At 40.3% G+C, this 23,301-nt stretch overlaps 2 protein-coding genes and 1 long non-coding RNA gene across 3 annotated transcripts; 1 reads left to right on the top strand and 2 right to left on the bottom strand.

Annotated features, from left to right (window-relative positions):
* Window positions 1-5,330: 5,330 nt before the first annotated feature.
* Window positions 5,331-6,193, top strand: LOC115004219 (mesogenin-1-like). The gene is made up of 2 exons (XM_029426079.1): window positions 5,331-6,011; window positions 6,119-6,193. Exons 1-2 carry the CDS (start codon window positions 5,331-5,333, stop codon window positions 6,191-6,193), a joined length of 756 nt encoding a protein of 251 aa, XP_029281939.1.
* Window positions 6,194-7,295: 1,102 nt separating this feature from the next.
* On the bottom strand, window positions 7,296-16,774 carry LOC115027786 (aminopeptidase Ey-like). Its single transcript, XM_029461279.1, has 20 exons — window positions 16,173-16,774; window positions 15,859-16,001; window positions 15,602-15,741; window positions 14,741-14,867; window positions 14,023-14,177; window positions 13,818-13,931; window positions 13,041-13,184; window positions 12,383-12,448; window positions 12,186-12,251; window positions 10,811-10,983; window positions 10,626-10,702; window positions 10,412-10,545; window positions 10,268-10,323; window positions 9,889-10,036; window positions 9,623-9,714; window positions 9,198-9,308; window positions 8,842-9,009; window positions 8,574-8,714; window positions 8,024-8,105; window positions 7,296-7,564 (listed from the first exon to the last, which is right to left on the bottom strand). Exons 1-20 carry the CDS (start codon window positions 16,772-16,774, stop codon window positions 7,409-7,411), a joined length of 2,895 nt encoding a protein of 964 aa, XP_029317139.1. The 3' UTR covers window positions 7,296-7,408.
* A 4,198-nt stretch (window positions 16,775-20,972) lies between these two features.
* Window positions 20,973-22,174, bottom strand: LOC115027798 (uncharacterized). Its single transcript, XR_003834401.1, has 2 exons — window positions 22,074-22,174; window positions 20,973-21,863 (listed from the first exon to the last, which is right to left on the bottom strand). It is a non-coding gene; the product is annotated as an uncharacterized LOC115027798 (long non-coding RNA).
* Window positions 22,175-23,301: the final 1,127 nt, after the last annotated feature.

The following is a 23,301-nucleotide window of genomic DNA, read 5'->3' as shown; positions in this document are numbered from 1 at the left end:
CATAGTGAACATGTCTAAATTGTGCCCAAAGTGTCAATATTTTGTGTGACCACCATTGTTATCTAGCACTGCTTTAACCCTCCTGGGCATGGAATTCACCAGAGCTGCACAGGTTGCTTCTGGAATCTTCTTCCACTCCTCCACGACGACATCACGGAGCGCACGGATGTTGGACACCTTGCACTCCTCCACCTTCCTCTTGAGGATGCCCCACATGTGCTCAATTGGGTTTAGGTCTGGAGACATACTTGGCCAGTCCATCACCTTAACCTTCAGCTTCTTCAGCAAGGCCGTTGTCATCTTGGAGGTGTGTTTAGGGTCATTATCATGTTGGAAAACTGCCCTACGGCCCAGTTTCCGAAGAGAGGGGATCATGCTCTGCTGCAGGATGTCACAGTATATATTGGAATTCATGTGTCCCTCAATGAAATGCAGCTCCCCAGTGCCGGCAGCACTCATGCAGCCCCAGACCATGATGCTGCCACCACCATGCTTGACTGTAGGCAAAACACATTTGTCTTGGTACTCCTCACCAGGGTGCCGCCACACACGCCGGACACCATCTGACCCAAACAGGTTTATTTTGGTCTCATCAGACCACAGGACATGGTTCCAGTAACTCATGTTCTTGGATTCATTGTCTTCAGCAAACTGTTTGCGGGCTTTCTTATGCATCGGTTTCAGAAGGGGCTTCTGTCTGGGGCGACGGCCATACAAACCGATTTGATGCAGTGTGCGGCGTATGGTCTGGGCACTGACAGGCTGACATCCCACTTCTGCAACCTCTGCAGCAATGCTGGAAGCACTCGCACGTCTATTTTTGGAAACCAACCTCTGGATATGACGCTGAGCACGTGGACTCAACTTCTTTGGTCGACCCTGGCGAGGCCTGTTCCGAGTGGAACCTGTCCTGGAAAACCGCTGTATGATCTTAGCCACTGTGCTGCAACTCATTTTCATGGTGTTGGCAATCTTCTTATAGCCAAGGCCATCTTTGTGAAGCGCAATAATCCTTTTTTTCAGCCGCTCAGAGAGTTCCTTGCCATGAGGTGCCATGTTGTCCAGCATTCAGAGAGAATTGTGCCCAAAACACCAAATTTAACAGCCCTGCTTATCATTTACACCTGAATCCTTGTAACGCTAACGAGTCACATGACACCAGGGCGGGAAAACAACATCATTGGGCACAATTAGGACATGTTCACTATGGGGTGTACTCACTTTTGTTGCCAGCTGTTTAGACATTAACAGCTGTGTACTGAGTAATTTTCAAAGGACAATAAATCTATACTGTTATTCAAGCAGCACACTGACTACTTTAAGTTATATCAAAGTTTCAGTAGGATAATGTTATCCCCTGAAAGGATATAACAGAATATTTGCAAAAATCTAAAGGGTGTACTCACTTTTGAGATATACTGTATATATATATATATATATATACTGTATATATATATATATATATATATATATATATATACTGTATATATATATATATATAGTATATATATACTGTATATATATATATATACTGTATATATATATATATATATAGTATATATATACTATATATATATACTATATATACAGTATATATATATACTGTACTCTTCTTCTTCTCCTTCTTCTCCTTCTCCTTCTTCTCCTTCTTCTCCTTCTTCTTCTTCTCCTTCTTCTTCTCCTTCTTCTCCTTCTCCTTCTCCTTCTCCTTCTCCTTCTCCTTCTCCTTCTTCTTCTTCTTCTTCTCCTTCTCCTTCTCCTTCTTCTTCTTCTTCTTCTTCTTCTTCTTCTCCTTCTTCTAATAACACATTATTTTATGATACAGGTAACTCTATTGATTATAATGGAAGTGTTTATTTGCATTTCTCAAACCTCCTGCTGGAATAAGCGAACACAGCTCCGTGTGTCTGAAGACGTCTGAAGAGTTATATGAGATCATTGTCATCAGTCTGAGTTCACAAGGAAACACAAAGAGGGATGGACTGTTCTTCATATTATCTTCAGATTAAATACTGAACACATGTTTGCATAAAAAGATGTGGATTTCATTAATTGCATTGAAAGTAAAGTCATTTCCTGATTATATGAAACCTGTTTCATCGTTTCCATGGCACCGACTCACTATACCGCTCCACCGCTGGCGTCCTGGGGCCAAAGTAGAAACTTATCACGAAGCTCAGTTTGACAGAAAGTATTTCTTATCTCAGCTCTCGCTCCCCCGATGTTTCCTGTCAGCATCGTCGCAACGATCTCATGAAGAAAAAAGTGCCAAATAATAATCTAGATAAATAAGGAGATATTGGAGTATATATTAATTATTAAAAGCTACATCACTTGTGTCAAAAGTGCTCTATAGATAAAGTTATGTTTTTATTATTAATAATAATAATAATAATAATAATATTAGTATGCTCCCATATCTACAAACAACAAAAACAAACCCTGAAAACTTCTTCTAATTCTACAGCTGATTATCAATCAATCAAACAAACTTTATTTATATCGCAGCTTTCGAACAAATCAAATGCACTTCAAAGTGATTTACAAGCGATTGTTAAAAGTAGTCAAATGTATATAAACTATATAAAATCAAATAATTATATAAAATCAAATAAATCAAGTGAAATGCTTATAAAACAAACACAATAATATATATACAGTATATTATATATACAAAATAATAATAAAGGTGAAACTAAAATAAGAATAAATAATAAAAGCAGAGAAATATAAAGCGTGTGAATATTACTGTAACACATTATTATGTAATTCCTTTAACATGGGATCAAGTTACATCCTTTCCTCTCGTGGTCTGAAGCTTTTAAGATTGTTTTGAGCTCCGCAGCAGATCAGAGATCAAGCTGCAGGTGATCTGGTTTATTTAGTGTCTCTTTGTTAATGTGGCTCTGCAAACACACAGAGGTCCTTGGCACCGCTAAGTCTAGACTCAGATAGAAGAACTTCCCCGCTCTTTTCCCTTTTTCTCTCACCTACAGCGAGTTAATTACCTGCCGGAGCCAACAGAGAGGCTTTAATATTCATAGAGGAGTGTGGATCTGCATAGCAGGCGGGGGAATTAGGCTGGAGTGTTTAGTTTGCCACATACATGCAGCTCATTTGATATGCAAGCAACACAAAGCTTAATATACTCACTTAGGCCTTTCATCACAGAAGAGATAATAAACTCTCTGGTCTTGGAGGGTTTGGGATGAAAGGGTTAGCACTGCTGTGCTGATGATTCACTCATTACATGTGAGTAAACACCGTCAGAGCTTAATGTGGATTAAGAGGAGACAGATATCATCGGCCCGGGAGGAGACAAGGAAGCTGACAGCAGCGGAAACTCTATTTATAATGGAAAATAATAAGCAGCTGATAGTTTCTGAAGATGTTCTGTGCACTACAATAAACACAATAAAATAAAATGAAGAATATTGAATAAAACTGATTCCATCTGTAAAAGCTTCAAACTTCAATCAATCCCAGACGATTAGCAGAGATGCAAGAAGCAACACTACAGTGTACAAATACAGAAAGTAAAAGTACTCATTATGAAGAATGGCTCATTGTAACACTGCACATTTCTGGGACTAATAAAGGATTTAAAATCATATATAATATATTGCTGAATTATAATTATTATAATTATAATTAACGTGTCACTTTAATGCTGCAGCTGGTAAAAGACTGATGGGTAGCTTAATCTATAACAACATATAACTTATATGTTTATGTATATGTTGCGTTAATAATCTTATTATTATTAAGTATTATTATGAAAGTGGAGTTAAAAGTAGAATATTTACCTCCAAAATGTAACGAAGAAAAAGATTGAATCTGGCATGAAATGGAAATACACAAGAAATGTACAAGTACCTCACAATTGTACTTAAGTGCAGCACAGTAAATGTACTCGGTTACATTCCACCTCTGACAATTAGCTTTAAGTGTTAAAGAAGTAATCTGTAATCATGTGATGTGGTGAGAAGTGGAAACTGAAGCAGCATCACTTCTAATGTTTTTATTCCCCGTCTTTAATTTGGATATTTCCTCTCATTCAGACGTCTGTTTTTGTTGCAGAGCGCAGGTGGTGGGGAGCTGTGCGAGAGCGGCTCACACGTCCCGCTCATACCTTTCACCTCTGGAGTCAAATGTGACGCGGAGGTTTTGTGGGAACGCTGGTCGGGACTCGGATCCACAGAAACATCAGAGAGAATAAAAACCCTCCTCTGCTCAAACAAACCGTGTGAGTGGATGCAAAGCACAACGTTAGGCATCAGTGACGTTACGACATTATGTGAATTATATTTGCAAAAAACATTAAATGCAACAAGAAAATTGAAGATACTTGTTTTGAACATCTGGAAGTCCATCAGGGTCCCAGGACGGTGGAGCAGAACTGTGTTTCATTGAACTTAATAACAGTTCGGTCCAATTCCTCAGGTACAAAGTGTGTTAGTCGTTAATGGCTCTGCACATTCTTTCTGTGCAGATCAGGCGTCCCGGGCCTGTGAGGCCTCACTGCTGTCCAAACAGGACGAGGTGTAAAGTCCTCACACTTCACAGCTGGCACACTTATCCAGCCTCACCTTGTAGAGGACACCAGGGCAGAAAGGAAGAGATGCAGAACGTTCACACTTAACAACTTGTACTGTACGTGGTGATGGACACACTGTGTTTCACTTGACCTGACGGTTACACAGCTTATTGTTTCATTTCAAAGAGACATGATGAGATGATAACAACAACAACAAGTATATCAATGTATAAAAGAAGAAGAAATAAAGAGTCTTTACCTCAAAGTCTTCCTCAAAAAGTAGATGTTCATAGATTTGGCATAAAATATTCATAAACATCTGTCCTTTTATTCTTCAATGTAAAGTCGTCATTTAATTCAACTTATTTGGAACATTTATTTGTCTCTCATTGCATCGATTCATCCGTTATTGTTTCATTATTTAAATGTGTTTTCTAGTGAAAGCTTCCTGTGAGCCAGGTGCCCCCTGTCATGGCGGGTCCTGTTCCCAGGCTGCAGCAGCGTATAGTGTGAATTAGTCTTCTTCATGATGCCCGTGCGAGCTGCCAGGTCACACTCTGTCCTGGAGCTGGCATGTTTCCCATGGGACCCCCTGGCTGGGTGTCAGCCCTGCTCCCAGAGCTTCTCAGGACCCGAGGTGGCTGCCGGAGGTGCAACCTCGCACCTCCCAGCACATATATGGAGCAGCCTCCCCGGTCCTCCTCACTATCCTCTGCCTCACCAGCAACACACTGACAGCTCACTGCTCAGGGAAGAGCTCACAACCACAGCGACATCTACAACCACAGCGACGATGGAGGTTTCCTACTGCTCTCCTCTCCAGCTCCAGGACAACATCTTCCTGTTTGACTGCGAGTCCCTGCTGGACAAGTCTCCCGATGCTCTGACCTACGATCCAGCCTCGGACGCTGGGTACTTCAGCGCCGGCAGCAGCCTGTCTCCCACCTCTTCTGTGGACTCCTTCTGCTTCTCCCCTAACTCCTTCCAGGCTGCCGGAAACAACCAAAACGCTTTGGACTGTTTCGTCTTTAAAAGCCCGGCAGCGCCTCGTCTTACCCACGAGATGCAAACACTGCCCTGCTCCAGATCCTCCACAACCACCTCCACCACCACAAAGAAATCCAGATCCAGGTATCCGGGGAAGAAGCGGCAGACAGCCAGCGACAGAGAGAAGCTGAGGATGAGGGATCTGACCAAGTCCCTGCAACACCTCAGGACATACCTGCCACCCTCAGTGGCACCAGCCGGGCAGACCCTGACCAAGATCGATACGCTGCGCCTCACCATCCGCTACATCTCCTACCTGTCGGCTCAGCTGGGCCTCAGCGAGGAGGCGCTGGAGCAGAGATCCTCAGGCTTTGTGGAGCAGCCCCAAAACCTCAACCAGCTCCTGGATCAGCCCACAGCCAGCTGCAGCCCACAGGAAGCAGACTTTAACACCATGAGCACCGCCTCTGTGCAGCCCTCATATCAGGTATGTTCATCAGACAACTCCACGAGTTAAATAGCTTTTAAACTATAGAGAATTTGAATGTTAAAGTTGAATGAGTTCCTAACAAAAAATCTTTTTTCTGTTGTCAGGTTTCAAGTGGAGTTTGCTTCACCAGCGAGCAGTACTGGCAACTTGAAAATGCAGCTTTCTCCAGACGTTGCTGAGCGATACGAACGTCCATCCACTCGACTACATTCTCATTGCAACAATGACCTCCAAGAAAACTTATGGACAAAACTTCTCATTTTTGTTATTTTGAACAAAGTATATTTAAGTCTTTTTTTGTATATAGAACTGTATATTTATTGAGCTTTTTACAATGCGAACAGAATAAACATTATTTATCAAAAATTGAAACCCTTGAGTTTGTCGTATTCATCCAGATGTTTCGTTTCTGTGAGGTTTTTAAAACACATGAAATGATCCAGACGTGGTGCTTGGCCTCCACTTCCTTACACAAACACTGCAGCTGTCAGCAGGACAATGAGGTGCTAAACAGCGAGCACATCCCCTCTAAAGTCCTTAAGGAAAGACCCCCACGGAGAGGACTGGCAGCTGAACTGGGAGCGGCTAATTGGCACCTTTTCTATCCTGAGTAAACATGGCTGGAGGTTGAGACCATGAAAGAAACCTCATGATAAATATCTCATTAAGTTCAGAAACTTGGACAATAAAGCTTCTGAACTGGTTTTATTGTTCCTTCCTGTGAAGATGTTTCTCTGCAGTGTCCATATATGACCCAGAACACACAGAAATGTGAGTAAATGAGTCATTAATCATTTTACCAATTGATATTTGACACTGTTGCTGTGTGAACACTGTGACCTGTGAAGTTGCAGAGATGCCTGTAGAGGCTGTAATAACTGAAAATGTATTTTTGGTTATTATTTTACCTTAAATTGCTTTTTTTTCACTGCAGTCCTACAGAAACACAAACTGAAATAAATCTAATATCTTGATATTTTGTCCTTGATATTGATATTGTAGGGTGGACTATTGGTGTTTTCACCAAATATTTACACAATCAGATTTTTGGTACATAATTGTCAGTAATGTGGATATAATGACAAAGTGGGTAAAGATGAAGAATAGAAGAGTTAGAGTCTTAATCTCTTTACTGTAGCCTTTAAATTTAGACTTATGTAATATTACAATATCCACAATGTAAGACGATATCGTATCACAATATCAATATAATATTGTTATATTGCTCAACCCTCTAAAATCGAATGTACAGTATTAAAACATATATTCTCTGTACAAAACTTTTGCTAAAATAGTCTTTATTCATAAAAATGTTTAATCAAAATCACATTAAGAACATTTATAACAACACATTTGGTTCCAGCTAGAGTAAAAATTAAAAACAATCTGGAGAGTTAAAGCGGAGAAGTTTCACTGTTGAACCAGTTCAGCACCTCGTCCTTGTTCACGGCCATCCACTGCATGTTGGCCTCGGTTCTCTCCAGCGCCTGCTCGAGAGCCGCGGTGGCCGAGCCGAACTGCCCGGCATTGTCTTCTTTGAAGTCCTTCAACTACAGAGGAGTGGGGGGGGGGGGGGGGGGGGGTTACTGGGATTAAATTCTGCATGTAGAGTACAAGACTAAAAGGTCTGCCCTGTGCAATTTCTGTATCCTGTGAAATGATATTCATATTACACATTTATATACATATTTATGTTTCTTTCTAGTATAATGCTGAACACCATAGGAGCAATTCTCCAGTGCAATAAGTAAATATGTAAACATGTTTTTTTATTTAATATTTTTGTGGTTTTTTTTTGCTTCTTTGACTCTTGAGCTGCTTTAACATTTGAATTTCCTCCGGTGTGGGATCAGTAAGATCTTATAAACTAAATATAGGATTAGGATATATGAACAAGTCATCTACAGTACCTTGCAAACATTAGTCATTAATATGAAGCTACTCATGAATTGTCAATGTGAAATAAAACACATAGGGAAAGAACAAATAGCCTACTAGAGAAACTGTACCTGTTTCAAATCAAACTCAGAGGCGAATCGTTTGGTCAGTCCATTAATTAGTCCTCCGAAGGAAAAAGATCCTCCGCCATAGCTGAAGAAAAGACACAAAGAAGAGGGGAATGAGGCTGTACTCAGGACACGACTGGTACTGACAGCTAAATGCTAACGTCAGTGTGCTAACATGCAGATGTTTAACAGGTATAGTGTTTACCATGTTAGTTTAGCGTGTTAGCATGCTAATATTAACAGCAGAGGAATATAGGTTGGAGGGAATAGAATTCTGGGTTTTGGTCACAAACTTGGACAAAGCAACATTTTGACCTGCATAAGGTGTTAGAGGACAAGTCCATTTGCAAACCAAAATGAGCCGGATTCATCCTGGACATCTGGGCCAACCAAACTTCATGGTAATCCATATGATAGTAGTTTTAGATAATGCAGTTTGGACCAACACCTCCAGACTACAAATCCTCCTTTTTGTCTCCAATAGCAACATGTTTAACCCTGACCTCTACCTGCTGAGTTTACTGTACTATTACTATGTTATGGACAAACTCACTCGTTGAATATATGGTTCCATTTGGCTCTGACAAAGTCCCATGCCAGAGGCTGACCGATGGCGTTACTAGCAATGGTAATGATGGTGGAGGTGGCATCCTGCTTACGGATCTTCGCTGGGTCCAGACAATACTCCAGATACCTGAAACACACTCACAGTGAGGACTAACGTGTATGTAAAGTATGGAGGGTCTTTGTTTATTCGTCATGCCATCAGAGCATGCTGCAGAGGGAACAAACATTATCCTGCGTGACGTCAGTATACTGACCTGTTCAGCAGCCAGGGCTGTTTGGTGCAGGCCAGAGCAGACATGAGCTTATCAGCCTCAGAAGCAATGGTGGCGTTCTTGAACATGGACCAAGCAAAGTCCCACTCATCCACTCCGCCTGCTGCGATCGCACTGCAGTACACTGTGTACTTCAAGTTGGGACTAATTCTGGAGCCATTGATAGAGATTACAGAGAGTTAGAGGTGGTGGCAGCAGGGACTAGGGAAGGAGTCTTAGATGGCAAAGGAAATTCTTGAATAAAAAAAAAACAAGTTAACAACTTTGACATTTAGACTGAAAATTAGGAAGAAAGGAAGAAGGATGTTTGAAACAAGAAGTGTGGGGCGTGAACATACTTGTTGAGAGATGGATTTTTCATCCACTCTCTGAACCAGCCAGTGGTCAGCTCCTTACAGCCTTCCACTCCAGTACTGCAGGCCATGGAGATTGCATTCACCTGGTTGTACCTGGACAGAGATATGAGATGATACAAGGGTCAGAAGAATATTCCAGAAGGGTCCAACTGCAGACCTCACATCCCCAGGGTCTGGGCAGAGAGTAGGGTCCCCAATGCAATGTAAATTGTAAATTTAAAGAAAGTTGTTTTATCATCCAAACACACAAATGTTATCCAATTTTGAAGTGATCATTGTAACATTGTGACAGAAGGTTCAAGTATCAAACATATCCTGCTACAGTGATTGTCCCAGAGGTAGCTACAGCACACAGGTGAAAGAGAAGCAGACATGTTTTAGATGGTACTGCATGTTCACATCCTTACTGGTCGGTGTGACTCTCTGGGATCTTTGTCCAGTTGACAGTGAGCTCTTTGAAGTGGTTGAACAAAGGAGTGACCTGTTTCTTTAGGTAAGCCTGAGGGGGGAAGATGGACACGTTTTGTTCATCAAAAAGATTACTGAAGACTTTCTTTCAATCGGCATTGCATATGATTTCCAGTTATGTTTTCCCACATAAAACTAAATCTGCATTCCTTCAGAAACACCTTTGTTTTCTGGGATCTGCATTTGAATGAAGTTCATCACAAACCTGCATGGGCCCGTACACTTCACTGCGGTCAAACATCAGGAAGAAGTAGTTCAGGTTGCGTCTGGCTGTCTCCCAGGGCATGTATTCCACTTCTTTATCGAGGAACTTGGTCGTCCTCAGAGCCAGAGTTGTGCTCACCATCTTCGCCCTGAAAATGGCACAAACAGTTTCTCAATTTAGAAGAGCTAAGACTTGAGACAATGCTGACTACTTTCAAATCCAAGCTAAAGACCTCCCTAATCACCATTGAATGTATTTGTTAGTTTATTGTTTTCAAACTGTGTGTTACATCACTTGTTTCTTGTAATCTGTGTAATCTGTAAAGCACGTTGGTTTGGGTATGAAATGTGCTGAATAAATTGTAAAAATATGGCCTCACCTTGCGAGGTTAAAAGCGTCGTCGATAAGTTGAGCTCGGTTGATCACTGGAATATCCTGAAAAGTGAACAAGAATTGAGTTTGGTGGTTTGCATAGTCATATTAAAGCTATAGAAGTGATGTGACATCTTCTCCAGTGTTGTACCTGATGTTTGGTGCTCAGCTTGGCGAGGAGGCTCTCCCAGTTTTCAGTGTCGTAGTTGACTCTGTAGAAGCCCGTCATGTTTATGTTGGCCACCAGCCACTCATTAGCACCAAGACTCATGTTTATGTTTGTTGCTGTTTGGAGAAAAGAATATTTCTGTACTGTGTTCATCGTCTTCACAACACTCTGAACGTACACCTGAAATAAATCTTACCTTCTTTATCAAGAAGCCAGTACGACTGTTCAGCTCCACCAGTGTTAATCCACGTAACAGGGACAAACCACTCGTAGCTACAGTACAGGTACAGACAGACAGAGAGCATGAGTTTCTTTAGGTTACATATGACCACATACAGCTTATTCAGCATATTTAACATTAACATTGAGAATGTTTCCTACTTGAACTCTGAGGGTCTATTCACTACAGAGTCGGGGTTCAACAGGAAATGTTTCTGGGAAATGTTTCCAGTCTTTGTGTCGATGGTGACCACTGGGAACCCCATCTGTAGGATCCACCGGTTCATGATGACCTCCACAGAGTGGGGCAGCACTATGCTGGACTCAGCCACTGCCTGAAAAATAATCAAGAATTAGTAATAGTATGAATCTTCGTTGCTCTCTGCTCATGTAGAAAAGTCAGCAAAATGACTGATAATGTGAGTTACACACCTACCTAAAGTTTGCTAACATTAGGTAACACTAGCACTAACACGTTGTATCACTAAGTGCCCTGAACTAAGCAAGTTTTATTTCTGTTGGGGAGGAAGCACATGTTCATTTATCTTTCAAAAGACACATCATATCCCTCGATTATCGATTAATCAATTCGTTTTTTGGTTTATAAATAAACATTCAGTTTACCGTCATAAAGGAGTAAAGAAACGAGATAATGTTTACGTTTAAGAAGCTAGAATGACAGAATTTGTTCTGTTTTTGTAATGAACTATCAAAGTAGTCAGAGAATAATTTAATAGTTGACAATTTATCAGTTATTCGATTAATCTTTAACATAAAACATCGGTGAAAAGGCACAAATTTCATGTTAGTTTGTCTCAGGATTTGGTGGAGACCAAAAACAGAGCTAATAGGAGACTTAATAATGTATTTATATTGTGTCTAGAAACACAACTCCAAATGAGCGCTAATGTTTCTCTGCTAATGGATGTTTAAACTGTATGCTAACACATTAGCCTGACTTTGTACAGCGATCACTTGCGTTTACAGCTTGTTGTCTCAAATGTATTGATACTGTCCAAAGGTAGAACTAATAATAATAATAATAATAATAATAATAATAATAATAATACTGATAATTATAATAATAATAATAATAATAATAATAATACTGATAATTATAATAATAATAATAATAATAATAATACTGATAATAATAATAATAATAATAATAATAATACTGATAATAATAATAATAATAATAATAATAATAATACTGATAATAATAATAATAATAATAATAATAATAATAATACTGATAATTATAATAATAATAATAATAATAATAATACTGATAATAATAATAATAATAATAATACTGATAATTATAATAATAATAATAATAATAATAATAATAATAATAATAATAATAATAATAATAATAATAAATGTAATTTATATAGCGCTTTTCGAGACCTCAAAGCCGCTTTACAATAGTAGGGGAAGTGGGCGGAGGGGTTAAGACGAGGGAAGAAAGGGAAAGAGAAAATGATAATGATGAAGAATGAAGAAATGAACTGTAATAAAGGTGCGACTTTACCATTTGCAGGTGTTTCCAGAGGTCTGTGTAGACTGCGTTACTATACTGGAACTCCTTTAAGTACGTCTGCAGACAGATAATAACTTATTAATTACACTCTAGTTGTGGTGAACAAAATAAGTTAGATGCAGCTCAATAAAATGGTGATATGACAACATTAACAGAATAAAAAACTACATTTAAACAGCTGCACTCACTTGGAGTCCTCTGGAAAAGACGTCCTCGGTGAGAAATTCTGAGAGCATCCTGAGGACTGAACCTCCCTGTAATGAAACACAGGCGGTGTATATAAACATGTATAGGTGTAACTAATAGACATCACCATGAAACTTCCCCTTTTGATTAATTACATGAGGCAATCATTTGTTTTATTACATGTTTTCTAAAAATGTATGTTAAAATGTGCAAATGAGGCATTATCTAGTTAAATTTGTGCTGATTTGATACATGTCCAGATATAAAGTGATGCAGGTTCAAAGTGTTTCATGTTGTTCACATGTCAAAGGTTTGTACAGATTCTGGATCTGTCTTTGTATCACTCCATAAATCACTAAATCCTGTCAACACACAGAACTCTGTGCATCTCCTGCATGTAGTGAGTGTAGCGTGTATAACATGAGCTGTGAGTGATATGTGAACAAAGCCCTCTGCACAAAGCTTCAGAATATAGAGAGGAATGAAAGTGGAAAGTTTGGTGTATGTAAGTGCTACTGAAGTGGAGACTTCTGCTGAAGAGTGGGAGAAAAAGCTCCTTTAGAGAAAAGCTCCTTTAAAGATATGTATCGTAAAATTCATACATTTTTGTATTTTGGCAAATGAGGCAAATGAGTGATGTTAACCATGAATGTGGCGCACCTTGCTGTATGTGATGGAGTCAAAGAGCTCACTGATCTGCTCTGGCCTCATGACGTCCTCCTCTTTGGATGAGAGTGGGTGGGAGGAGACCAAAGCATCCACACCCATCACACCAATGACCTCATTCAGAACTATTAAATCTTTCTGGAAAATACACACAACACATATGGGAATATTTGAATGTCTAAACTTTTTTTTTTCCTTAGGAATGTTCCAAGCTGAGCAAAATGTATTAAAAATTATTAAAAGTATGAAGTGGCAGCGATGATAAGAGCTGGAACAAATGAAAACATCCTTCTCAGGAGGTGTGATTCAACATTAAGTTTGTCTCAATTCTTTCTTAATTCTTTCTTGTTTTTTCTTTATTTCTTTTCTTATTTGTCTTAATTTTTCTTTATTCTTTCTTTTTTCTTTGTGTTTTTCTTCTTTTCTTAATGTTTTTTTCAATTTTTTTCATTTTTTATAAACTTTTATAAAATCTCATTCACTTCTTTCCTTGACCTCATGACCTTTTCAAAACAAGGTCTAGGAAAAGTGGTTAGGAAAAGACATAGGACACAATTTTTTGTCCAGTCTGCTCTGATTGGTCAGCCGGGGAATGCCTGTAACGGCACTTTAGCGGCACTTTCTATCTATATATTGTATAGTTGTGACATCACAATCTGACCGACTAAAAAAAGACATTAATATCTCACTTTGAACAATATGGGTCCATTCAGTATATTCAAAGAGTAAATTCTCAGCTTGGATATATTTCTCCAAGAGAAGAAAACTCACCATATTCCAATTTGGTTCAGCATAGTCGGCTCCGAGATAAGAGACGTAGGTGGCAAACCCCTCGTTGAGCCATAAGTCGTTCCACCACCGCGTAGTCACCAAGTTCCCAAACCACTGCGAGGACAGAGATTAATTTTAACAAATTTCCAAGCTAAACACAATTACAAAGATATGATTGGCAGTATATTACTCAATGTCCTGATACCATATGAGCGAGCTCATGCGAGATGACTGTTGCCACCCACTCCTTGTCTCCATTGGATGAAACGCCAGGATTGTACAAGAGGGCGGTTTCTCTGTAGGTGATCAGGCCCCAGTTCTCCATGGCTCCAGCACTGAAGTCAGGAAGAGCGATCTGGTCTGAAAACAATTAGAGAGATCAATACGGGTTATTCATTTGACTGTTGGCTGTGCATTTTATTTGTAATTGTTTTTGGGCTTTTTTTGTTATTTTCGTGTGTGTTTTTTTTTGCCCATTTATGTAATCCTTTGGTGTCTATTTGTAGTCCTTGTGTGTCTATTTGTAGTCCTTGTGTGTCTATTTGTAGTCCTTGTGTGTCTATTTGTAGTCCTTGTGTGTCTCTTTAGGGTTGTTTTTCTTTCTTGTAATCATTGAGTCTTTTTATGTGTCCTTCTGTTCATTTTGATTCTCTTTCTGTTTGATGCGTGTCTCTTGGAGTGACATCCATGCATATCTGGAACAAAATCCCAGATATGTGTGTGTGTGTGTGTGTGTGTGTGTGTGTGTGTGTGTGTGTATGTGTGTGTGTGTGTGTGTGTGTGTGTGTGTGTGTGTGTGTGTTTGTGTGAGTGTGTGTGTGTGTGTGTGTGTGTGTGTGTGTGTGTGTGTGTGTGTGTGTTTGTGTGAGTGTGTGTGTGTGTGTGTGTGTGTGTGTGTGTGTGTGTGTGTGTGTGGTTCCTACCTGACTTTTTCAGGGGGTAAGAAGAATTGTAGTAGTGTTCAAAGAATTTCAGAATGGGCCCGGTCTTCTCCAGGGCGTAGTTTCCATGACCCTCCTCGATGGCCTTCCTGCGAGCCCAGATCCTGATCTAGACACAAGCAAGTGCGTTATTAACTAGACATAAAAATGTGAGACCAGTCCAGCAGAGGGCAGCACAGAAACACTGAAACCACAGAGCTGAGCAGCAAACAACAGTCGAGCCAACGTCTGTTGTTTGTGTTGGTAGTTGTAGTCGTAGGAGTAGCAGTGGTTCATAATACTGCATTTATAATAACTAATAACAACAAATTGTGATTGAATTCACTTCATTAAATCAGTTAACTAACACAAACTGTTAAACCGGAAGCATAAATATACTATAATTAAAATTAAATCAATGTATGATAAGATACGTTTAAAAAAAAAAGGTATTAAACACATATAAAACTGAGATATGATTAATATTTTTTATGAAACTTTATAACTGTGAAAGAGTATTTTTGTGAACTTAGTTGTAAAAGAGTTGCCTGTTAGAATATAATATCCAGAAAGGGGTCGATAAAATAAGCTTAAACTTCAGCGTACACCTCAATATTTGTTGTTCTGCCTTTGATTTAATGCCTGGTTGTTATTTATTGAATGTTACATTAGTGCAGAGTAGTATTAAGAGCAGTAGAAGTGGTATTGGGGTAAAGTGTGGCTCTTAAAACTGATTAATGTCAAAACATTACAAAACAGAATACGTGCAAAATGAACATAATGACAACATATTTAAATACACATAAATGTATGTAAATGTTATACTCATTTCCATTTGTGTTGTAAAATGTAAAAAATAATTACCAAAACTTCTTCGGTTGTGTTCGTCGTAGTGAATGTGAACTCACACACAACAAAAGCCAGCAAGTAGGTTGACATGATCTTTGTGGGTTCAAAAGCCGTCTGGAATAAACTGTGTCCATCCCGAGTGACGTTAACAGGGTCTGTGTGTGTGTGTGTGTGGGGGGGGGGTTATTACTAATTATTATATTAAGTTACTAAGGAAACATAAACATGGACAGTTCACATGTAAAATGTTGGACACTGAAGGAAGAACTTGCCGTAGCTGATGGAGTTGGACAGAGCCACCGTCTCGGGGGGGTGAATGAGAGTCATGTGGAAGACAGCTTTCATGGCCGGCTCATCGAAGCAGGGGAACGCTTTCCTGGCATCCGTTGGCTGCATTTGAGTCGTGGCCACAACTCTGACAATAGATATAAAAACTCAGCCTCCACCTTTAGATACTCTCGTACTATAATGTAAACCCTGTTCAATGTCTTAATACATTGTAATTGTGTTTCCTCCTGTGTGTATCACTTAATAACAGATTAATATTTACAATGAACCAAAATATGAAAATAAAATAGCATCGTACTTTTTCTCCCCATCCTCCAAGTATTCACTCCTGTAGAATCCTCCCAGGTCGTCAGCCAGCTCCCCAACAAAGTCTGTGAAGAGCTCGTATGAGCTGCCGGCCTGCAGCGGGCTGTTGAGCTGCAACACCAGGAACTGGGTGGGAATCTCCAGCCAGGATGTTTTCAGGCCGGGGGCAGTGGCTCCATTGAGCCCCGTCAGTTTAGCAAGGTGACCCTCGAACTTGGTGAGGTTGAGCTTATTGGAGTGGATGATGATGAGGTCAGTCTCCTTCACACACCTGAACACCACCACTGAGTGTCCGGTGAAGATGTACAGGCCGTTTGCGTCGGGCTTCAGCCGGGGCCACAGGGTGACGTTGTAGGAGACAGGAGCGAGGGAGTGTGGAAGTCTGTAATGGTCCCAGGGCTCCTTCGGGGTGGAGGGGGTGGTGGAGACAGGGGGGATGGTATTGGGGCTGGCTGTGGATGAAGATAATGCTTCATTCTTCGACTTCTCCTGAGCAAACACCACAGACAGGGCTATGATGGTGGCCGCAGCACCGATGGCTGCAACCACACAGGTCACTGCTACCGCTTTGCTGAGGAAGATGCCTTTCCCCATGTCTTCACCCGAGAAGAAGAAGACAGAAGGCAGACAAGTGATTGCTTTTTATGCCCTGGCTTGTTAGATTTACCTAAAAGTTAATGGTTAATTTCCTGTGCGGGGAAAAAAGCCGAAAGTCGTTTAGTTGTAAAAAAAGTCCTTGAGATAAGAGAGAGTCATGTGTAATCTGTGAACTTTATACCTGCACAATACGTCCGAATAAAAGCCCTCTTTAGAAGCTGGCCTGTGTTGTCTCTGTTTATACAGTAAGTTGTGTGGAAGTGAAAGAACAGTCTGTGTCAAACTGTGTGTGTGTGTGTGTGTGTGTGTGTGTGTGTGTGTGTGTGTGTGTGTGTGTGTGTGTGTGTGTGTGTGTGTGTGTGTGTGTGTGTGTCCGGTCCAACACTAAAGATCCTTCATTATCACAAAGTTGGATAAAGATGAGTTTATAAAGCTGCATAAACTTTTATTTAGCATCAAATGTTTTTGCAAAATCTAACTTTGCTTTGGTTTGACCCAAACAGTTTTAAGAAATGGACACATTCCAACAGCTAAACTGAAAACAGTTTTAGTGCACGGTCGGCTATTTCAACACAATTGGCACAGAAATGTCTCCCTAACCTCAGGACATACATAAGCAAATCCTTGTGAACACGTCTCTTGCCCAATAAAATGATGATAAAACGGCCGCATCAGCAGTCAGCTGAGCACAGTGACGGCGGATGAGTCACCTGTAATTTTCTTTTGTTTTCTCGTAATGAATTCAAATGAAATGAGTGAGACGCTGCAGGCTGAGCATCAGCAGAGGCTGGAGGGCAGTCAGGATGCTTTCAGCGCGATACTGCAGTGTGCTCAGCCATGTTTTAACAGCTGTATCACTGCATTTAGTGTGTAAACGAAGAAAAGAACTGTTACGTGACGGCAGTATTGATTCAAATTGTTCCATCAGCCACACATGAGATGTGTGACTGTAGAATACAGATGAAATGCCTCTTGTGTGCCTGCTCTGCTCCTCTGAGCTGCATGCACATAATGCAAACAGAGAGGTGTGCATGGTCAGTTCCTAATACACCCTGATAGCATTCATGGTTTATTTCTACACTCTTTTCTGCGCAGGGTGATTTATGTGTGTCCTCTAATAAGCATGTCATCTCATCTCATAAGAGTGCACGGCGAGGATTTTCTTTTTTTTAGTTACATTACATTACAGTCCATTGAGCTGACGCTTTTGTCCAAATCGACTTACAATAAGTGCAAACAATCATGAGGATACAACTCCAAACAACAAGAATCTTGCACAAGATTCTCTCCTCTCCTTTCCTCCGCTCTGTCTCTGACTGTAGGTGTGTGCAGGCACGTTTGTGTGTGTGCGCCCTTCACAAAACAGGAAGCAGACAGTACACACTGAAACGTGCACATAAAGTAGATAAATAACATAAGCGTTTAGTTTATTTAATTAAGCAGCACCTGTTCAATGTGAGTTGTGAATATAAAAAAACACAACAAAAAAAACCACTTTGAATTTCAGGGAGGGCGCAGTGTTATAGTACATCCCCGTTCTTATAAGAACTGGATACGGCGCCACAGCTCATCCCTGCTCCCTGAGTGGTCACTTGCAGCGTTGCTTAAAAGAGACGTTTGTAGAACTTTGACACTTCGAGGTCAATTGTGACTCTTTCTGTTGTCCATGTATAAACTTCAGAATTGCATAGAAAGACAAAAAACATTCATTTCAATAAGGCCAACGAGGGCTCCGACAAAGAAATGTCAAAAAGTTCCTCCTGGTTTCAGCACTTCACTGTAATTGACCAGTAAAACACATCAAAACGTCCATTTGTGGTGGATAACTTATTACTAATTATAGTGTTTAGCTAGCTGACTGTGAAGAAAAATAATAAAATGATCACAGTTTAGTTGCAAGATGTGTCAATAAAACAGTATTTTAATGTCTAATAAGCCTTAAAAGTCATGGATCTACTTCTCAAACTTTTCTGGATCGTATTCAATCATCCAACCAAAGAAGCCCTTTGCAGAGTTTTTAACACAGGTGTGTTCTTTTAGTCTGAACACCTAAAATAATGTTACACACCATTTAACACCAAATGACAGCATGATGCAATGACATAAATCACTTTTTCCTTGTTAATCTTTCTTACCTTGAGTTTAATTAGTTTTGACTCAGTGGCCTCAGTGGCTTCCTCACCTGTCGCTGGTGGAGTCAGATTTTAAAGCAGTAGCTGAAGTCACTTTATTAGCTGCTCCAAGAAATGAGTCCCGAAGAGCTTCAGTTTGATGCCAGAGGCTTGGGGTTACTATTTATACCAGTCAGGCAAAATCTGCAACTTCCCCAAAAGATCCAGTATGAATCCAAATAAAGTCACAGAATGTTGCGCAATTGTCAAATAGTATTCTCAGGCTTGGCCTCCTGGGTTCGGTCTTAAACTTTTCATGTGTTGTCTTGCCTGGTTGGTGAATCCAGTTTGATTTTTTTTAAAGAGTTGGAATACAACTGTGTCCAATAGTATTGTATTTAAAGCAGGAGTTCTCAGTGGGGCGCTGGAAACAATATTTTTGAAAGTGGGGCTTTTATGTGTTTTTGGGGGGCGTTTGTTTTATAGGCTCTGCTATGTTGTTAAATCTGAGTTTTGAAAAAAAGAGCGAGGCAAAGTCGTTGTATGTGTAAATGTACTTGGCAATAAACCAAATTCTGAATTGATTCTGACCAGTGTTCAGGCAACTTTGTGTTGTTTTCAGACTTTTATTTTTATTTTGCTGGCCGATAAAGTGCTGCTTGAAAAAAACAAAAATAAACAGCCCCGCCCCCCCTCAGCCGCCACTGCTCGAAAGCATGATTGTTATTCCAAGGATACATCATGAATAAAACTAATCTGGATTAATGATAAAAAGCTAACACTCTGGTCGGGACTTGGACCAGCAGCAGACGAGCTGCACTCTGGCTGCTCGTAGTAGCGGAGCTAACATCAGCAGAGCTAACACCAGCAGAGCTAACACCAGCTGAGCTAACACCAGCAGAGCTAACACCAGCAGAGCTAACACCAGCAGAGCTAACACCAGCAGAGCTAACACCAGCAGAGCTAACACCAGCTGAGCTAACACCAGCAGAGCTAACACCAGCTGAGCTAACACCAGCAGAGCTAACACCAGCTGAGCTAACACCAGCAGAACTAACACCAGCAGAGCTGGAGCCTCAGCTGGAGACTGGAGGTGCGCACGCTTGTGTGTGTCGGGAGCGGAGCCCCGACCTTCGCGAAACAGAGCAGAGGAGAGAATGTGAATGCGCAAAGCAGCAACGCAGTAGACATGGAAACGTGCACATAAATTCGATAAATAACATAAGAGTTTAGTTTATTTAATAAAAGAGCATCTGTTCATTGTGAAAAGTGAGTTGTGATTTGGCGCTATATATTTATATAAAAATTAATTTATTTCTGAGGCTGTTGTGTTTAACACCAATTAAAGTTTGAATGTCTGACCCTGATTGGCTGCAGTCTATGACACCGATTAAAGTTTGAATCTCAAACTTCTTACAGTTGAATAAAATGTCTTTGTTTGCTCCCTGGGTACATGTTGTATCAGGGCAATTGAAGGTAAAAACAACAACAAAAATATTTTAATAATATAATATTTATTATTATTTAGAAATGTTATTATGTAACTTCAATCTCAGAGAAATTAAGTTTTTATGATAACATGGTATAGCAGCCTAATAATAAGAAAAATATTATGAGAATTTAAATACAAAACTAATATAATCAATATGTAATATAAATAATAAATAATAAGAATAATAATCATAATAATGCAAACAATTACATTTTATTTGATGGGGGGTGGTAAGGGATCTGGATAATGGATAGGGGGGCGCTGAGGTTGGGAACCACTGAGTTAAAGGTTTAATACCACTATTGTATTCTTCAACCCAAGCCTGGAGTAGATATCCAGCTGATCTTCTCAGAAGCCACAGAAGACGTTACACAAGTTTTCCCACGCTGTGCAGAACTCTGTGACAGGACGAGCAAGTTTAAATAGGTCATGGAAAGTCTATAAAAGCTTGTCAGATCTTGATGTCTCCTTTAACTGTCACTTCTCAAACAGGGTGGGACTGCAGAAGTTTCTCACCGCTGTTCCCAATATTTGATTAATTACTGACAGCATGACAAGACCAATTTTCGAAAGAAGTTCAGTCACACACCCCCACAGTTTATGTGGATTCTTTAATTAACTTACTTTCAGTCCATCTCCAAATGTAAGTGTTGAACACACACAAGCAGCTTCTCATCAGAAAGAGACCCGAGAAGAAGACGCAGGCATCAGGTCCTTCCTCAGGTCATTCTTCCCATGGTCTTAGCAGACACTTATTTTACTATGTGATGCAATGATTTATGATCTAATGATCAATAATTTAAAAAAAGACAAGAAGCAGCATAGAAGGCAAAATGGATTTTCAAAGTAAAAGACATCCTGTGTTGAGAATGACTTGAAGAAGCTGCAGGATTGTTAAAAACGTTGGTAACACCCATGTCTATAATGCATTCAAAGCTTGTTTATAATGTGTTATAATCTATACATGAAGTTAACGTCATGATTAAGGTTATCATTGAACACTGACCCTCATCCTGTTGATGGTATAAATGCATTACATGCATCATAGTAAGCAGACACATCGAATGTGAAGAAAAGAAAAAGACAAAAGTATAAAACGAAATGTTATAAAACTATTTGTTCCAATGCTTTTCTTCTGGTAATCACAGACTGGACAGTTCAACTTTATATGTACAGCCATGATATATAGTGACACATGATGACCAGTGAGGTAAGTGTGTGGGTCGTCTTTGCGCAACTGTTACCAAGAAAAAGATGATTATAGTGATTGTCATTCATTACGTATCCCTGACTACAAAAACCAAAGAGTAATTGTGAGTGTCTAAGTGTTGTCATGTGACTCTTCAATGAACCACTTCTGCACATGAGCTTTGTTCTCCGTCACCCATCTGATGTTGGCTGTGGTCTTCTCTATCGCCTGCTCCAAGCCCAAGGTGGCGGAGCCAAATCCAACATGGAGGTTGTCTTCTTTGAATTGTTTGAGCTGGAGGGAGACACACACACACACACACACACACACACACACACACACACACACACACACACACACACACACACACACACACACACACACACACACACACACACACACACACACACACATACACACACACACACACACACACACAAATAAACTGAATTTCTGCATTTGCTGTCCCTCCCTTCAGTATGTGTGGCCGTGTGGGCTGCATACCTCCTTCAACTCAAACTCTGTGGAGAATCTGGTGGTGATGCCGTTGATGAGTTTGGAGAAGGAGAAGGATCCTCTTCCGTACCTTTTAAAGAAAGGAAACATGCTGTTGTGATGTAATGATGGTGATCAGCAGAAACTGTCAGAAACAGCAACATATTTAGTGCTTCAGCACAAACTTCACCCACAAAAGGATCATTAGTTTACTTCTTAAATAAAACGTTGTTTGTCTGGCAGGCCTCCGCGGTGAACAAGAATCTAAGTCTCATGTATAGTCGTTTGTTCACACCTTCACACCTTACGATGTAAAACACATTCCAGGTGAAGTACAAGTCCGAGCGAGTCTGAATCAGATTATTCTGCACGAGTTGTGAGAGAGTTTGTAAACTGATGTTTTGACAGTTTTGCTGTTGATTACTTTACTTATTTGATTCTTCTTTAATCTTGGAGACATGCAAGAAAAAGGGCGAGTAGTTGATACAAACATTTTTTGTGGGAGAAGTATTCTTTAAATTATTTTAATATATAGTTATTTATGATTTATTGTTGCACACGCAAACTGCAACATGTGCACCAGGAGAAGTTATGTCTGTCTCTCTCTCTCTGTGTCTGTCTCTCTCTCTGTGTCTGTCTCTCTCTCTGTGTCTGTCTCTCTCTGTCTGTCTCTCTCTGTCTGTCTCTCTCTGTGTCTGTCTCTCTCTGTCTGTCTCTCTCTCTCTCTGTGTCTGTCTCTCTCTCTGTGTCTGTCTCTCTCTGTCTGTCTCTCTCTCTCTCTGTGTCTCTCTCTCTCTGTGTCTGTCTCTCTCGTCTGTCTCTCTCTCTGTCTCTCTCTGTCTCTCTCTGTCTCTCTCTCTCTCTCTGTGGTCTGTCTCCTCTCTGTGGTCTGTCTCTCTCTTCTGTGTCTTGTCTCTCTCTCTCTGTGTCCTGGCCTCTCTCGTCTGTCTCTCTCTGTGTCTCTCTCTCTGTGTCTCTCGTCCCTATCTCTCTCTCTGTCTGTCTCTCTCTCTCGGTCGGTCTCTCTCTGCTGTCGTCTCTTCATTCTCTGTCGGTCTCTCTCTCTCTCTGTCTGTCTCTCTCTGGTGTCTCTCTCTCTCTGCTGTCTCTCTCTCTCTCTCTCTCTCTCTCTGTCTCTCTCTCTGTCTGTCTCTCTCTCTGCTGTCTCTCTCTCTCTCTCTGTTGTCTCTCTCTCTGTTGTCTCTCTCTCTGTCTGTCTGTCTCTCTCTGTCTGTCT

Source organism: Cottoperca gobio, chromosome 3, assembly GCF_900634415.1.
Source record: "Cottoperca gobio chromosome 3, fCotGob3.1, whole genome shotgun sequence".
NCBI lineage: Eukaryota > Metazoa > Chordata > Actinopteri > Perciformes > Bovichtidae > Cottoperca > Cottoperca gobio.
Note: the sequence above shows the minus strand (reverse complement) of the source record. Positions and strands in the feature narration are given on the sequence as shown.